This window comes from Lontra canadensis, unplaced genomic scaffold (genome assembly GCF_010015895.1).
Source record: "Lontra canadensis isolate GAN:19392208 unplaced genomic scaffold, GSC_riverotter_1.0 scaffold4, whole genome shotgun sequence".
NCBI lineage: Eukaryota > Metazoa > Chordata > Mammalia > Carnivora > Mustelidae > Lontra > Lontra canadensis.
Genome location: NW_022630998.1, coordinates 6,225,905 through 6,244,102, shown reverse-complemented (window position 1 = coordinate 6,244,102; position 18,198 = coordinate 6,225,905). Strand labels below are relative to the sequence as shown.

Below are 18,198 nucleotides of genomic sequence, written 5' to 3'. Positions count from 1 at the left end.
TAGAGAGGGCACGGATTGCATGGAGCACTGGGTGTGGTGCAAAAACAATGAATACTGTTATGCTGAAAATTAAAAAATAAATAAATAAATAAATAAAATTTAAAAAAAAAAAAAAACACTACATTTAGGGGCACCTGCGTGGCTCAGTGGGTTAAGCCTCTGCCTTCGGCCCAGATCATGATCTCAGGGTCCTGGAATCGAGCCCCGCATCGGGCTCTCTGCTCAGCAAGGAGCCTGCTCTGTCCTCTCTCTCTGCCTGCTTCTCTGCCTACTTGTCATCTCCAGTCAAATTAAAAAAAAAAAAAAAGACTACATTTAGCCTCCCTTCACCGTTCTGGGTATAGGGCTTCCCATGTCCCTCCCCTCCCGCAAGGTCCCGCTGAAAACTGATTCCAGTTTATTCCAGCCTCACCAGTGCTGGGGACTTTACGAGCACTTGGAGACTGCGGACCCGCGGAACCGAAGTCGCGCCTTCCCTGAGAGCTCCGGGGGGAGTTCTTTTTCAATTGCACTAGAGCAGTCTCCGATAACACCCTCGGCAGCGGGTACCGGAAGCGCGCTTGTAAGTATGTAGCGCCGGCAAAGTACTGTGCCACGAGAAGCCGTGAAGGTCCTGGTCAGCGCTTTCCATCGGGATCCGAGTGTAGAGGAACCCGGTCCTCAGTAACGATGGAGCGGGGCTCCGAAGGTCGCACCGGCAGTGCGCTGTTCGCCGGATTCCGGGCTTTGGGGCTTTTTAGCACTGACATTCCACACGTGGTGCGGTTCAGTGCGCTGAAGCGTCGATTCTACGTGACGACCTGCGTGGGCAAGAGCTTCCACACCTACGATGTAAGTGACTTCTTCGCCCGCTTCCCAGGAATCCCCCTTCCGAGCCCCCAGCCCTTTCCTGGGGCAATCCCGCCCTCCTCCCCCAGCCGATCCAGGGCTTCCCTTTTCTCCCCGTCTCTTCATTAACCCCTACCTGTTCGGTTTCCCTGCCGCTTCACATCCACGTGCTGCTTCCTTTTGCCCTTGCAGTATGCGTGGGGCGACTTTCGGAGGCCGCTCGCTAGGGGCAAAGACCAGAAAGCATTTCAGTTCTGTGGCAGCATATTCACTAAATATCTGTTGAAGTTCCCTTGAAGATGTGAATGTTCCCTTGAAGTTCCCTTAAGACAAGTCCTAGCCCCCTGAATTTTTAACAAGAAAGGCTTGTAAGTTTAATTGTGCGATTTCTGACCCAGCCTGGATTGGAAAATTAGATTAAAATGCATTGGAAGAACTAGAGGGATGAGATTAATTATGATTTGGGAGACTGTCCCCATTTGGTAGCAAACTAATTTCCTTAAAACTTCCCCTGAGCATCTGTTTCTACCAGCATTGAGGGTTTGGCACCGTGCCTCTTCGTCTCAGCCTTGCAGCAATTCCTTTCCCTACGAGATAGGTATGGTTTTTTCGGAGCATCCTTACGTAAACTAGAAAACAATTTCTGAAGTTTAAGTTCTTTGCCCAGGTGTTCCCACCTGTTAGTTGATGGTTTTTCTCCTTCAGTTTCTCATCATTGTAATGGTCTTTTGTTGCTGTTTACTTTTCTCCTTTATCTCCCAATCAAGGTATGCTCTGTGAAAGCAGGGACCTTTTCTTGATGATGAGAATAATAATAACCAGTATTAATTACTTTTTCAGGAAACCGAACTGTGAAGTTGTGTTCTTTGAAGGATTATGGAAAGCAAATGGGTTATTAGCAAGGATAGGTAGTTGTAGCTGGTTGAGTTAGTGGAAGAGGAAAGTGAGGATCATGTCCGAGGTGGACATGGTGGTGGTGATAGCAGCTAACACTTAGTGAGCATTAATTATGACTGGCTCCATTCTGTTATATACAAATTTTGCACATTGAATACTCATAATAATCCCATAAAGCAGGTGCCAATTTTAATTCTTATTTTGTAGATGAGGAATTTGAGGCAGTGGGTAAGTGGGGTAACTTTGTCACGATTATACTGCTGGATCAATAACCATAGATTGGGGTCAACTAACTACACCCTGCAAGCCAATCCTGCCCACCATTTGTTTTTGTATACTCAAAGCATTTTTCTTAGTTTATTTTACAGATATATTTGTGTTTATTCTAATATAACAACCTCCAAGGAAATTTTGCACAATAGTAGGATTCAATATAATTGAATTTTGGCATGGAATGGAAACCTGTGTCTACTTCGACTTAAGAAATAGGATATTTAATTTGATCTCCAAGGGCCTTTTCAGTCTCAGGATTCTTGCATCTCTACAATTTGAATTTCCACTCATACCCCTCTCAGCTCTGTGCTTCAGAGTTGGGTGGCTTTGACATTTTTAAATGATTGGGGGAAAAAAATCAAAAGAATGATAATATGTCATGGCATATGAAAATTACATGAAAATCAAATTTCTGTATCCATAAATAAAATTTATTGGAATAGAGTCATACACATTTGTTAATTATATGTGTTTATTATATGTTTCCATGTTTTCTTAGCAGTTCAGCAAAGACCACATAGCCTACAAAGCCCGAAAATATTTACTGTATGACTCTTTACAGAAAACATTTGTCTACCCCTTCCATCACTACTCCTGATGAAATAGTTGAAAATATAAGCTTTCCTAATAGTGAAAAATGAGGATCAGTAAGTGTCTTTTTAAGGAAAGATAATATAGCAAACTTATGTGTGAGATTATATTCTAATTTTTAGGTGTTAAATGTTCATTAACAAAAGCAATTACAATCTAATCTTTTTTTTTTTTTTTTAAACAGGTTCAGAAACTTAGTCTGGTTGCAGTAAGTAAGTGTAAACTTTATGCTGAATTTATGCATTTTAGTATCTTTTAAAAATCTTAAAAATTTTAACATTAAGATTTACAGAGTATATAAGAAATCCAGTGTGTAGTTCTGATAAACTTAAATAGTTTAAAAAAAAAAAAAAAAGGGTCCAGGATAGGATCATATGCTGCATTTCGTTGTTGTGTCTTGAGTCTTTTTAAATTTGTGTTTCACAGCATTGACACTTTTGAAGAGTATAGACTAGTTCTTTTTTAGAATGTCCTTCAGTTGGACTTTTTCTAATGTTTCCTCATGATTAGATTCAGGTTATCCCCTATGGCAAGAATAACAAAGAAATAATGCAGAATTCTCAGTGAATCGTATTAGCAGGCGCATGCTGTTGGGTAGTACTGGCAGTGAACTTTGATCATTTTATTAAGGTGACATTTGTCAGGAGGCTCCATTTTGAAGTTTTACCTGTTATAATTAATAAGTATCTTGTGGTAAGATCCACTGAGACTATGTTGATATACTATTACTTTTCAGAATTTTACCCACTGTTTTTATCATTTAGTGATGATTCTTGCCTGAACCAGTTATTAGCATGATGACTACCAAATAGTGATTTTTTGATTCCATCATTCTTTCTACTGTAAGGGTTTTCCCTTTTCCTCCATTTTGATATTTTTTTCTAATGGTAACAGTTTAACAGAATAAAGGACTTGCCAGGGTTGAGAGAGTCAGTTTTATCATCAAATATGATCATTGTAACAGAAACAGAGGACTTTATTAGTCTCATAAAAAAAATTTTAGGGGACACCTGAGTGGCTCAGTGGATTAAAGCCTCTGCCTTTGGCTCAGGTCTTGATCCTAGGGTCCTGGGATCGAACCCTGCATCTGGCGCTCTGCTCAGCAGGGAGCCTACTTCCTTTCCCCCCCTCTCTGCCTGCCTCTCTGCCTACTTGTAATCTCTGTCTGTCAAATAAATAAATAAAATTAAAAAAAAATTTTTTAGGAGATTATAGAACACAAAAGAAGGCACTATAATGTAAGTTGAATACAAAGTGAATGATAAACCTATAAAAATAATATTTGGGAAATCAAATCTTAAAGTGGAATATGTAGCATGAAAAATACTTAAAACAGTTCTCTGTCTTCTAACTCTCCTGCCCCCCAAAACAGGGAATAAAAAGAAAATGCCAGTGTGACCATGATAGAGAAGAGTGAAGGAATCATATCATATGAGAAATGGGTAGAGATGATAGGCATATTTACCTTGTAGACTGAATAGATACCATATTTTTCATTTTAAGGGTCAGAATGTAGAGTATCAGATGGGTTTTTTTCCTGAGGTTTTTCCAAAGGGTAGAGTTAAATAGGGTCCTTGGTTCTATTAACTTTAAAAATTTTCTAGAGTTGTTAGTGAGCTTGATATTCGTTGAGGTATTTACATGAGGAGTAGGTAACTATCTGCCAGTTTTTTATATTAAGTGAGGATTTGTCCAGATAACTTCAAAAAGCTCTTATTTTGGGGTGCCTGGGTAGCTCAGTGGGTTAAGCCTCTGCCTTTGGCTCAGGCCATGATCTCAGGGTCCTGGGATCGAGCCCCGCCTTGGGCTCTCTGCTCAGCAGGGAGACTTCTTCCCCCTCTCTCTCTGCCTGTCTCTGCCTACTTGTGATCTCACTCTCTCTGTCCAATAAATAAATAAAATCTAAAAAAAAAAAAAAAAAACTCTTCATTTCTTCAGGATTATGTTTTTATATCTGTAAATACCAGACACTAGTTCTCTTAGGGAAGGTCAAGGTGATTTCATAGTTTTAGTCTGATAGTATTGGATGTATAAAATAACGTTGATGTCAAATTTATACTGATTCTCAGTTTTTATTTATATATATACACACATATCTACATATTTTTAAATTATAGCTGTGAAAAATGTTCCATGTATATTGAGGTTTCTATCTGTGCCAAGATCTTAAAATTTCATACTTATTTTCTATTTCCTTTTACCTAGGTAACTCTCTTCCACAGGATATCTGCTGTATGGCAGCTGATGGGAGGCTAGTCTTTGCTGCCTATGGGAATGTTTTCTCCGCATTTGCTCGTAATAAAGAGGTTTGTATCACTGAACTATGTTTATTTGTCTTTTGCAGTCATGAAAGTGGAGAGAACTTTATCGTTGCCATTCTTCAACTGGGACACTCTGGACATGGTGTTTTTTTAATCGTAAACCTTTATGTAGTTTTCTGGAGGAGGAGAAATTGATTTCATCGAATTCTCAGAATTAGTTAAAATTGGTACTTTAGTTCAGTTTTCTTTGTCATGGATGAATATCAGAACTATTTCAACTTCTTCAAAATTTTCTTGTTCAGTTGGCCCCCATCTCCTGAGCTATCTGCTTTGTATATTGGGTTGGGGTAGGATTTTTTAAAAATGCCTTTGAAAATGCTTTCCTGGGAGATTCATATTTATACCACTGCTTTATGTGAATTGACTTTTTAACTGTGAACAACTCAGTCCATGACTCCTTTTCTTAAGAACCAAGTGCTTGTTTTCTGTATAGAGAAAACTAGATTCTCTTCTACACTGCTAAGGAAAGGTATTTTTTTTGTCCTAATCTATCAGTTTGTTTCTAAGTTTGTCGTGGAACAACTGATTTGGGAGATGACTTGGCTCTCATGGTCCAGAATGAAAGGGAAAGTAGCAGTGGGCCTGCCTAGATAGCCAGGTAATTGAATCACTGTACTTGTAAAGGCCTGACTTGGACTGACAATTGTTCGCAGAGTCTTGCATCATCACTATCTATGGCAGAAGAAGGCAGTTTACCTGTGAAGTTCTTTAAGGGGACTTGTTTGGATTTTTAGAGAATCTGGGAAAATATCCTTGTTTTTTTTTGTTGTTGTTGTTTGTGTGTTTTTTCAAAATACTTCAGTTTGTAGTTTTCCTGGAAGATATATATATATACATAGGGAGAAAGTAAGGGTGGCAAGGCATCAGAAACTTAACTGTAGGAATCTAGGGTCAAGAGGGCAAAGAGAAGAAATAGTTTCTGGAGCTTGGTGAGATCTGAAACCATGGGGAAGGTCTGTAGTTTTTGAGGGATGTAGCTACTATAAGGACAATGCTCTCTGTCAAAACTAAAAGCTATGAGGAGCAAATGCTCTATCTCCCCCATCTCATCTGGAAACCAGCTGGTGATGGAGTCTGTAGAAGTCAGCCTTCTAGAACATAACCACTTTTTTTAGGATGCATAGAGTTGTGCTGGTTGGATTGGGTGAGGGACCCAGTTGTGTGTATGTATCCTCCCGAAGGTCCAATGTAAGGCTGAGTCTCAGGGGTCTCATTTTCTGGGTTTCTAGTCCATGCTTCCTTATTATTGGACTGGCTGGCGGAGCAGGTGAAATGCCTGATTCTTTGCTGTTTGTTATTGTAACCTTGGTTAATCAAAAGTTGTACTTCTTTTCTCAACATGAGCATCTTTATGATTAGCATGATTTTGGTTAATATGAATAATACATGGTAAATGAATAATAATATAAAATTCTTTTGAACTTTGACATTGTAGGTAGTACACACCTTTAAGGGTCATAAGGCAGAAATCCATCTTTTGCAACCCTTTGGGGATCACATTATTTCTGTTGATACTGACAGCATTCTTATTATTTGGCACATATATTCGGAAGGTAAGAATCAACCAATTTATTGCATTACCTTGGGGGGGTAGATATGTGTAGCTAAAATTAAAAATGTATAAAAACTTCCAGGTCAGGTTTCATATGTAATCAGAAAAAATTTTAGACTCTTTAATATGTATGAGGAAAAAGGTTTTAAGTAAAATATGGATAAGCAATTTTAGTCAGCTAGCTGAGCTATTTACAATCTGTTAAATGTGTTTCTCTCTGCTAATAATATTTTACATTGCAGTTCTCCAAGTTTAGTGATATGCTAATTTTTCTTTATGGAGTGAATTTTGGTGTATGTTCTTGATTTGTATTTTCAACCTTCAGTAAAGGATATTAGAGTAGTCAACTAAGAACCTATAATCTGAAGGAAAGTATCCATCCTGTTTCTAAGAATATAAGTCAGTGTCCTTTAACTGTGATACTCTAAACAGTGGTACTGAGCTGTGTCTGTAGGACTGTCTTAATCTTCAGAGGTTGGGAATTTGTCCCCAGAATATCCCCCCTCAATAAAAGACTATGGATCTCCCATGAATTCAAGCTTTTATGTGTTTTATTTTTAATCTGTTTATATTTTTTAGCCTACATTTACTCTTGATTAACTCATTGTTCTATGAGTTATGTTTGTTTTTTAGTAAAAATTGCCCTCCTGGAGGTTAATCTATGTTCTTGTTCAAATTAGACCTTTGTTCTGTCTATGCCCAGGTAAAGGGAGCAGAATTCCTGAAGTAGTCATTGTGCAGATAGGTGTTAAAAGACTTTTATAAAGTTAGAGAATCTGATTTTTATAGTCCAGCAGGCTTTCTGTTGTTGCTGGCGCCAGCTTTTTATTATTGTTACAGCAACACATTGAACCTGTCCTCAGGGAGCTGTTTATGTTGTTTAATAAGTAAAATTGCTGGTTGCAAATAGAGGCAAGGCTCTTTTAAAGTAGGATTTAAGGTTTGTATGATTTTCACCTTTTTAAACTGGGTACATATATCTCTAGGAATGTGTAGCAGTGTGCTACATAGTATGTGAGACTAAAAATTAAGTGAAATTTACCTTGTTTGATATTCAAATTTTGGAGAAAATTTAGTGAAAAATTGTTTAAAGGATGCCTGTGTGGCTCAGTGGGTTAAGCATCTGCCTTTGCCTCAGGTCATGATTTCAGGATCCTGGTATTGAGTCCCACTTTGGGCTCCTTGCTCAGCAGGGAGCCTACTTCTCCCTCTGCCTGCTGCTTCCCGTTTGTGCGTGCTTTCCTTTCTCTGACAAATAAATATATAAAATCTTAAATAAGAAAAAGAAAAATTGTTTTCATTATGCATGAACTATGAAGTAGAAAACAAAATTTGCACATAAGAATTTTAAATAAAGGTAAGATTTCAAAAAATGGCTGGGTTTCCTATTCTCTACTCCACAAGGCTGTAAGTTCTTTTTCTTTCCTCTGTTAGAGGTTCTGTGGAAATGTGTGAGAAGCACTATTCTTAGTTTCACCAAGATTTGCCTCTTACTTTTTACATCTTTGAGTGGTCAGTCATTCATCCTAGAGCTCAGTACAAGCACTTCGCTTGGAATATTCATTTTGCCTCTTGGTCAAATTATAAAAATAGTAAGGCTGATTCCTAGAGTTACTTTTCTTTAATCTTTATTTTTTATTCCTATAATCCAGCAATGAGTGAAATTTTTAATAGTATTGATATTAGAACTTATAGAAAATTTCTGGCAGTCTAAATTATATTTACAAGTTGCCCCTCATCACATTTGTTTAATTTTTCAAGAAATGGGCATAGGTTAGTATATAAGTCTTTGGTTTATATTAGAACATAAATTTTTGATTTGGTAGACTTACTTTAAGGGCGAAATAATATGGGTATATAAAAAATAATCACATATTATTTATAACTTTGACTTTTGCAGAGGAATACCTGCAGTTGACTTTTGATAAATCAGTGTTTAAAATTTCTGCAATTTTGCACCCAAGTACCTACTTGAATAAAATACTTCTCGGCAGTGAACAAGGAAGCCTACAGTTGTGGAATGTAAAATCCAAGTAAGCACTTTGTTTAGAATATAACATAGGTGGTTCCCATCTTATCCTTACCTACTGTTCCCTAATGCATACTTAAGTCTTGCAGTTCTCCCTGCCTTTATATGTTTATTTGGAGGGCTTTCAATATCTGTCTTTGGAGTTGTTACTCATGGCATGACATGCAAAAGGGCCTGGCACGTGGTCTTGGGACATGGTGGGCAGCTTCATAAATACCCATTCGATGGATATTTATGGCCAAGGCCATAATCTATTGTAAAGAATCCATATAGTTATAGAGAAGACTATAGCAAAGTAACATAAGAAAATAATTGTGATGGACAGCATCTAGTTTTCAATAAACTAAAAAGGTAGGAGAAGGCAAAGTAAATCAGTGTTAATTTAGTGCTAGTGTTTAGGAATCATTTTCGGGGTAGAAGTACTTTTATTAGCAATCACAAACTTGATGGACATCTATAATCTTACTGGTATAGCTGAAAGGCAAGATAAATGTTAATTGAACATTTATCTGGAGAAAAAAGTGGCAGCTCAGTCGTCTTTATATAGCATTAAAGAGACAAAAATATTTGACCATCCAAATTGTCCTTTCTAAAGCCCTTGTAAATTTGAAAAGGAAAATAAGATTATTAAAGGTTTATCCTAGTTTTCAGTTTTAAATCAGCATTTTCATTCAGTTTAACAGATATCATTGACTATTCACTCTGCTTATCTCAGGGATAATGACTAAGAGGTATTTTCTCTGCCCCTAAGCTTATCTATTGAGGCTCTTCATGTGATGTTTACACTATTGTACATTAGTATCCCTTGGATAATCATTGAGTAAATTAATCTGTGCCCACTTACTGAATTTACTATGTGATTTAATATTTTATTGGATATCATTATAAAAATTTCAGAATCTGTTTCCTCAAGGAGTTATCATTTGTGGCTTGATTTCAAAATTTAGAGCAGCATCACTTGTGATTTAATGGTTTTTGACATTGGTATCATAGTTACATTCCCTTCTGTAATATTTTTTAGAGATCTGCCTGCATTCTGTGATGATTTTTTTATTATAGTTTGTAATATAAAGTGGTTTTTAGTCGTGTATTTTTCTTTTCTGTTAAAGAGTTGGCATAGGGGCGCCTGGGTGGCTCAGTGTGTTAAGGCCTCTGCCTTCGGCTCAGGTCATGATCCCAGGGTCCTGGGATCGAGCCCTGCATCGGGCTCTCTGCTCAGCGGAGAGCCTGCTTCCCTCTCTCTCTCTGCCTGCCTCTCTGCCTACTTGTGCTCTCTGTCTGTCAAATAAATAAATAAATAATCTTAAAAAAAAAAAAAAGAGTTGGCATAGTATAGTAATTACTAGTAGCATCAAGCATGGGATCTGGAATTGGTCTGTCTGGGCTCTGAATTATTAACCATATAACCTTAGCTTAATTGTTTCACATAATTAAGTTTCTTGGTTTCTGTATCTGAAAAATGGTGATAATATCTACCTCATGGGATTATTTCGAGTATTAAATAAGTTAATATATGTACTTAAAATAGTGTGGGGCAAGTAACAACTTAAATGTCTTCTGTTACTATTTCACTTTTTAATATGTAGTTGATTTTGTTTTCCTAAAAAAGTAAAACCTTTCAACTATTTTTCTTCTTGTAGTAAACTACTATATACATTTCAGGGATGGAAAATTGGAGTAACAGCTCTTCAGCAGGTTAGTATTTTTCTGTTAAGTCAAAGAAGAAATGAAGTTAGTAGTGTAATCTTTCAATTTCAGGGGTCAACCATATTTTTAGACTTGAGGACAGTAATATATAGGACTAATTTATTTTTATAAATATTACTCTAGAAAAGAGTGCTTTGGATATGTAATGAAAAACAAATAATAATGCCTTTCCCTATGAACATTTGTAGAAATCTTTTTGCCTGAAATTAGGCTCTAAACTTATATGGGATTATGTTTACCAATCATTTTGCAAGCATGTAGTCCAGTGCCTTGTACAGAGTGGAAATGATGAAGATGAGTTAGTTGTTCAGTAAAGGATATTTGTAGGTCATACAGAGAAATTTGTCAGAATTTTGAGAGTTGTAGCTTGGAACAATTGGGACCCAAATCCTGATATTTCATCAGCTAGACTCTTCCGTAAATATCCGCTTTTGTTTTTATGAGTTTGCAGAACATGTATGAATGAATGAATATATGTTTGCAGAGAATCTTTTGTATATATTGGACACATGAACTTCCAGTGTATCCTTGTCCTTTTAAATATTTATTGCTTATATGTGCCCACTTTATATTTATTCTTTCATTCTCTCTCACTACCATCAACTTTGCTATGCTTTTGCCTACCCATAAGACCCCAAAGGTATCTGACATTAGATCCCCTGAGGACAAGGAATCATACTTGTTTTAGTTTCCCCAGGGTCTTATACATAATATAAGATATAATTTTCGCTTGATGAAAATTTAATAAAATGTTTAGCCTGATTCCATTCTGTAATGGTATGGGAGATTGATCTTCTTTGCTAAAATAGAGAAACTTATTCTGGAGCCTATATCTAAGACTGCTGTATAAAATGAAGAGAATATTCCTAGATTATTAGAGCTGAAACAGACTAATTATAAAACTTTTTTGCCTTTTAACGTGTTTTATAGGCTCCTCCTGTTTTCCTTGGATACGTAATTCATCACTTTCTTTATACTTGACCTTTTGTGTTACCATGCATAGGGCAGGCCTTTATATATTGTTTTCTACGAGTTGTCTCTATTTTCTGTTTCTGTCCTGTCAGTGATCTGTAGTGATTTCATATATCAGATTCCTTCTCTTTCATGGCCATTTTCTTACCGTGTCAGCTGTGTTTTAGGGTGAGGAGGTTGATGGTCGCTACCACATTTGAAGCAGGGAAGTAACTTGAAAACATCATTCCTAAATACTTACACATGAAATAACAATTAAAGCATGCTGGAATGGTAATACTGTTTTTTTGCCATCCTCAGGAAGATATTCCATTTTTTTGATAACACATAAGTAATGGTGCGTAACATCTGGATTATTAAAGCTATTAAGAATAAAAAGCTGAATAATTTAATTTTCAGGCACCAGCTGTGGATGTTGTTGCTGTTGGTCTTATGTCAGGTCAGGTTATCATTCACAACATTAAATTTGATGAAACATTAATGAAATTTCATCAAGATTGGGGACCTATTACTTCGATTTCATTTCGCACAGGTAACTTTTAACTTACTTATTGATAAGTATTAAGACAATTTAAAATGCATTACTTTGAAGTTCATAGAAATTTTCCAAATGGATGTTTGCTTACAATTTAATGTATTAATAGAAATGACTGAAATACTGCATTACAAATAGCCAATGGATTATGAATAAATTATTGGTGGATAGTCTTTTTCTAACTTTTTCTTTATGGATTAGAAGCGTAGAGAGAAGAATTGTTAAGTTTGGTAGTTTTATGGTGCATGTTTTGTGTTTTCTTTTTAAGATTTTTGGTGCATGTTTTTCTTAATATATTTTATTTTTGATAACAGATGGTCATCCAATAATGGCAGCTGGAAGCCCATGTGGCCATATTGGACTCTGGGATCTAGAAGACAAAAAATTAATCAATCAAATGAGAAATGCACATTCTACAGCAATTGCCGGGCTGACATTTCTCCATAGAGAGCCACTTCTTGTCACAAATGGTGCTGATAATGCTCTGAGGGTATTATGATTATCATTGTTACCATTTTCCTGGCTTCTATCCTTGGGGTTATTACAAGCATTTTTTTTTTAAAGATTTTATTTATTTATTTGACAGAGATCACAAGTAGTCAGAGAGGCAGGCAGAGAGAGAGAAGGGGGAAGCAGACTCCCCACTGAGCAGAGAGCCCGATACGGGGCTTGATCTGAGGACCCTGAGATCATGACCTGAGCCGAAGGCGGAGGCTTAACCCACTGAACCACCCAGATGCCCCTAAGCATGTTTTAATTTATAATTCTGAAACCTAGAAGATGAGAGGAAAATGGGATAAGGTCATGGTATAGATGAAGCAAAGAGCACAGCAGGTTACATGATTGCAGTGAAGGGAGAAAGTTAACAGTTTCTCTCTCCCCAGGTCCCTCTCCAGGGTCAGCAGCCTGGCAAGCACCACCTGGTGCCAATTGATAGATGCAGAAGATGGTCTCACTGCTTTCAGATTACCTAACACATTGCAAAAGAACCTTATCTTTTTATTTCTTTGCAGATATGGATATTTGATGGTCCCACCGGTGAAGGTCGGCTTTTGAGATTCAGAATGGGACATAGTGCTCCTCTTACCAAAATCAGATATTATGGACAAAATGGACAGCAAATTCTTAGTGCAAGTGAGTTTTCATTTTGTGCTTTTAGTTTATTCAAGCAAGTATTGAGAGCAGGGTGCTTAATATTTATTAGGTTTGGTATTTACAAATTTTTGAATTCAGATACCCCTTAGAGTGATTTGGAAATCTGGGGAAATGAAATTCTTTTTGAATATTTTAGGAAACATTGTAGATGATATTATCTGCATTTGGAGTGTTATTTTATTTATTGATTCTCAGAGACGGTCAGATTCTGAAACTGTAGCCCTTGACTAGTCTAATAACCTGCTGAAAATTATTAGTATTTCATTTTATCCTTTGTTCTTACTAATTGACATTCTATGCACAGGTGAATATGGTAGTTGCAATCCAGCTCTCCTTTTAAAGTATCCCAAATTAGAATTTTAAGGTTTTAAGAATCTAATTTTATAAGATCTGTCATTCAAATGATCTATTATTACGATGAAGTTTAACTAAGTATTTTCTATCTATATCAACAGGTCAAGATGGAACTCTTCAATCATTTTCCACAGTACATGAAAAATTTAACAAGAGTTTAGGACACGGTAGGTCATTTGCAAGGTGAAAATAAAGCTACTGGTCACAAAAGAAATATTTCAAGATACTGTGAGACAACCAGAGGAAGTTTTGTTGATAAATTTCCTCTTTTCATGACTGAAATTAAAAAACCATTGTACAGAAGAGTGTAGTAAGATTCTTAAGATCAGTGTTGCTATGGAAGTGATTGAGGTGTTGCTATAAAGTTATTGAAAATAATTAGACATCTTGGGTGGTAAAAACATACTGCTAGCACCCAGAAGACACTGATGATCTCACTGGAGCCATATGTAGAGTGCAGGATTTTAAACATGGAAGGGACCTTAGAGGAAGTAGCAAAGTAAGCAGTGTCCCATCTTTTTGGAAAAAGGGCTTGTTTTATTCTCTGTCCCTTCCCATCTGTCCAGCATTTGAGAATTTTATATATTAAACAAAGATGTTTTTCAGTTTTATTTATAATTAGTCTTTTTAAGCTGCTGTCCTAGTTGTTATGCATATATATACTTCAGATGAGTTTTAGGATTTTTTTTTTTTTAATTTATTTATTTGAAAGAGAGAGCTAAAGAGAGTATGAGGGAGAAGGAGAAGCAGGCTCCCCACTGAATAGGAGGCCTGATGTGGGGCTTGATCCCAGGACCCTGGGATCATGACCCCAGCCAAAAGTGGACACTTAACTGACTGAGCCACCCAGGCATGCCTTTTTGGATCATTGTTTAATCAGCATCCAATGTGATAACTGAAATTCACAGAAGAGATTGATATTTGTAAGATAATCTTCACATCTAGGGATATGATATATCCTCATTAAGTTGTATTTCAGTGAAGTTTTTTAATTTTTCCTATTGTTCCTACATATTTGAGATTATTCAGTGGTATTTTATGTATTTTAATATAATTTGCTAATAATTTATTTTTTTGCTAGTATTATGGGTGTGATCTTTGTTCATTGTATTTCTACCCTGTAGTATTTAATATTTAATAATTAGCATATAAGAATACATAACATTGTAATTACAACATAATAATTACAATGATATTAGATAGTACTGTACCATAGGAACTCAATTGTGGGTTTTTTTTTTAAATTTTATTTTATATTTTTCAGTGTTCCAAAATTCATTGTTTATGCACCACACCCAGTGCTCCATGCAATACGTGCCCTCCATAATACCCACCACCAAGCTCACCCCACCCCCTCCAAAACCCTCAGTTTGTTTCTCAGAGTCCACAGTCTCTCATGGTTTGTCTCCCCCTCCGATTTCCCCCAACTCATTTCTTTCCATCTCCCAAATGTCTTCCGTGTTATTTCTTATGCTCCACAAGTAAGTGAAACCATATGATAATTGACTGTTTCTGCTTGACTTATTTCACTCAACATAATCTTTTCCAGTCCTGGCCATGTTGATAGGAAAGTTGGGTATTCATCCTTTCTGATGGAGGCATAATACTTCATAGAGTGTATGGACCACATCTTTCTTATCCATTCGTCCATTGAAGGGCATCTTGATTCTTTCAGTTTGGCGACTGTGGCTGTTGCTGCTGTGAACATTGTGGTACATATGGCCCTTCTTTTCACTACATCTGTATCTTTGGGGTAAATACCCAGTAGTGCAATTGCAGGGTCATAGGGTAGCTCTATTTTTAATTTCTTAAGGACTCTCCACACTGTTTTCCAAAGTGGCCACACCAGCTTGCATTCCCACCAACGGTATAAGAGGGTTCCCCTTTCTCCACATCCTCTCCAGCACTTGTTGTTTGCTGTCTTGTTGATTTTGGCCATTCAGACTGGTGTAAGGTGGTATCTCAATATGGTTTTGATTTGAATCTCCCTGGTGGCTTATGATGATGAACATTTTTTCATGTGTCTCTCTGTTAGCCATTTGTATGTCTTCTGTGGAGAAGTGTCTGTTCATGTCTTCTGCCCATTTTTTGATGTGAGTATCTGGTTTTTGGTGTTGAGTTTGAGGAGTTCTTTATAGATCTCAGATAACAGCCCTTGGTCTGTAGTGTCATTTGCGAGTATCTTCTCCCATTCCGCGGGTTGCCTCTTTGTTTTGTTGACTGTTTCCTTTGCTGTGCAGAAGCTTTTGATCTTGATGAAGTCCCAAAAGTTCATTTTTGCTTTTGTTTCTTTTGCCTTTGGAGACATGTCTTGAAAGAAGTTGCTGTGGCCAATGTTGAAGAGGTTACTGCCTATGCTCTCCTTTAGGATTTTGATAGATTCCTGCCTCATGTTGATGTCTTTTATCCATTTTGAGTTTATCTTTGTATATGGTGAAAGAGAATTGCTGAGTTTCATTCTTCTACACATAGCTGTCCAATTTCCCAGCACCATTTATTGAAGAAACTGTCTTTTTTCCACTGTATATTTTTTCCTGCTTTGTTGAAGATTATTTGACAACAGAATTGAGGGTCCATATCTGGACTCTGTACTCTGTTCCACTGGTCTATGTGTCTGTTTTTGTGCCAGTCGTTTTTTTTTATTGTTTCTATATATGGTCCAATAAAATGATTATTCATATAATTATTTGATTGTTTTTCTTGATTAACATGACTGTATGACTGTCATCTGTAAAAAATGATGATTTTTACTTTCATTTTTCAATTACTTATGTTTTTAAGTAATTATATAGATTGAATTTCATAAATGATTAAATAATAGTGGTAATAACATCTTTATATGGCTTCTGCCTTAAATAGGAGTATCTTGAACTTTGTAGTTATGTGACAAGGAATAGCTTTTCTGTTACATACTTATTTCATTAAGAAGGTCTTAGCTGTATTCCCCTCTCCCTCAACCCTAGGATTAATAAATAAAAAAAGAGTCAAACGTAAAGGACTTCAGAATGCCATATCAGTAAGACTTCCACCCATCACAAAGTTTGCAGCTGGTAAGTAACTTAATATCCTGTTTCAAGAAGTTCTGCTTTGTTTTTTATTTTTCCTACTATCTGTTTTTAAATTTTCTTCATTTTAAAAAATGTTTTTGCAAATATTAATAAGCATTTGGAAGTAACTCCAAGTGTATGCACATCTAATGTGAAGACTAAAAAAGAGTCACTTATAATTTGAAATTGTTACCTTTTAATTTCAGGTTTTGTTCTTCTCTTTAAGACCTATTAATAAACAGTGGTATTTCATTTTGTAACACTTCTTAATCTGTTATATGCCTAGTATAATGAGAGTCACTAATGTTAAAAAGGTAAGAATGGAGAACATCCAGCTCTAATTTAATCAAAATCAAAATACACTGAGGTCTTATTATGCTACATCATTTGAGTGGTGTTTGATTCAAAGAAGTGATTCTAAGAAAAATGTAGATAGGTGATGGGATTGTTCAGTGAAATCATAGAAATAAGGCACCATTTCCATTTCGAGGTTATTGTATCAACCAGATGATTTTTTTTTTTTCTGTAAATTTACTTTTGACCACCCTCCTATTTTTTGTTTTAGAGCTGAGTGATCTTCCTAAAACGTTTGAATCATGTCACTCACCTGCTTAAAAACCTTTCAGAGGCCCTTATTACTTATAAGATGCAGTCTCCTCTCCATAACATGGCTTTCATGATTCTTTGTGATGTGTGGCCCCAGTTGCCTTGCCTGCTTCCCATCCTTCTCAGGAAAATACTTGCTGCGCTTCATTTTGTTCATGTTACTCTTGAACCTGTTTGTGTCCCTGTTTCCTGCTCCCCCATTAATTGCTATTTGTTTTACTGCTTCTTTCTGCAAGCCAGTTATTTCTGTCCTCAAATCTCTTAGTAAACTTCCTGAGTGCTTTTATTAGACCCTATATTCTTTATTATAGTTTCTTTTATACTTGACCTTAGCCAAAAGGCCGAGAAGTGATATAGTTTCTTCTAATCAGAATCCCTTGTTAGATTAGAAGCTCAGTGCTTTCCAGAATTTACGTGTAAACCATCAGGTGTCTAGAGGTTAATGAAAATATGAATATTATACACTTAATAAATAATAGGCGAATGAATGAGGGAATAAATTGTAATCTGATTTATTATTTTTATTATGTTTTAGAGGAAGCTCGTGAAAGTGACTGGGATAGTATCATTGCTTGCCATCAAGGTAAATTATCTTGTTCAACCTGGAATTATCAGAGATCTACAATAGGTGCTTACTTTCTCAAGCCAAAAGAGCTGAAGAAAGATGACATAACTGCAACTGTAAGTGAGCTTGAGTTTTTGATAAGAGCATTTTCTCCTATAAAACTGTCTGTGGTAATCTTGTTATACTCAGGTTTATTAATGATAATACTGGTTGAAAGAAAATATTCAACATTTTGAAATTATTCCCTAATAATGTTAAGTTTTGCAATGGTAGAGATTTATTTTAGGTTTAAGTTAAGCTTTTCTTAATCAGCTATAGTATATTATTTTAGTTTTCTAATTGATACAGGATTACTCAGAATACACTCTGAAGATGAATTCAGCATTTATCAATGAACTCTCTTACCTTAATTATGTTGAATGTATAGTACTGTATTCAGGGAATGTGAATCTTAAGGTTTCTTTTTTTTTACTTTCTTTCTTTCTTTCATTCTTGATTTCTTTCGTTACAGGGATAAGATTTAGTTAACTCTTTAATAAACAAGTTATTTAAATATTTTATTTCTTTTCTTATGTTTGTCTCTTGAGAAGTGCCTTATAGAGAAATTCTGACTTCAATTCTAAGCCTTCTTAAATGCAGCTTTTAAATGCTAGTGTTTACTTAAAACTTTACTTCTGTTAAGAAATTTTGTTTTTGTTTGCTTTTGTTTACATGTAAGTCTACTTTGTTGGGTTCAGATTTAAGATGTAAAGTAGCAGTGTCAAAT

At 36.0% G+C, this 18,198-nt stretch overlaps 1 protein-coding gene across 2 annotated transcripts in view; it reads left to right on the top strand.

Moving 5' to 3' along the window:
• The first annotated feature begins 543 nt into the window (after positions 1–543).
• WDR36 (WD repeat domain 36) overlaps positions 544–18,198 on the top strand; it is a 41,492-nt gene continuing 23,837 nt past the window's right edge. The window contains exons 1-12 of one of the 2 annotated variants that reach the window (XM_032845055.1): positions 544–831; positions 2,774–2,801; positions 4,795–4,895; positions 6,346–6,463; positions 8,363–8,495; positions 10,132–10,186; positions 11,570–11,702; positions 12,020–12,195; positions 12,719–12,839; positions 13,316–13,381; positions 16,178–16,264; positions 17,403–17,548. In XM_032845055.1, coding sequence (XP_032700946.1) covers positions 670–831; positions 2,774–2,801; positions 4,795–4,895; positions 6,346–6,463; positions 8,363–8,495; positions 10,132–10,186; positions 11,570–11,702; positions 12,020–12,195; positions 12,719–12,839; positions 13,316–13,381; positions 16,178–16,264; positions 17,403–17,548 — 1,326 coding nt within the window. In that variant the 5' untranslated portion in view covers positions 544–669. Of the gene's footprint in view, positions 832–2,626; positions 2,646–2,773; positions 2,802–4,794; positions 4,896–6,345; positions 6,464–8,362; positions 8,496–10,131; positions 10,187–11,569; positions 11,703–12,019; positions 12,196–12,718; positions 12,840–13,315; positions 13,382–16,177; positions 16,265–17,402; positions 17,549–18,198 lie in introns of those variants that run through there. The other variant, XM_032845064.1, reaches the window with a different exon arrangement.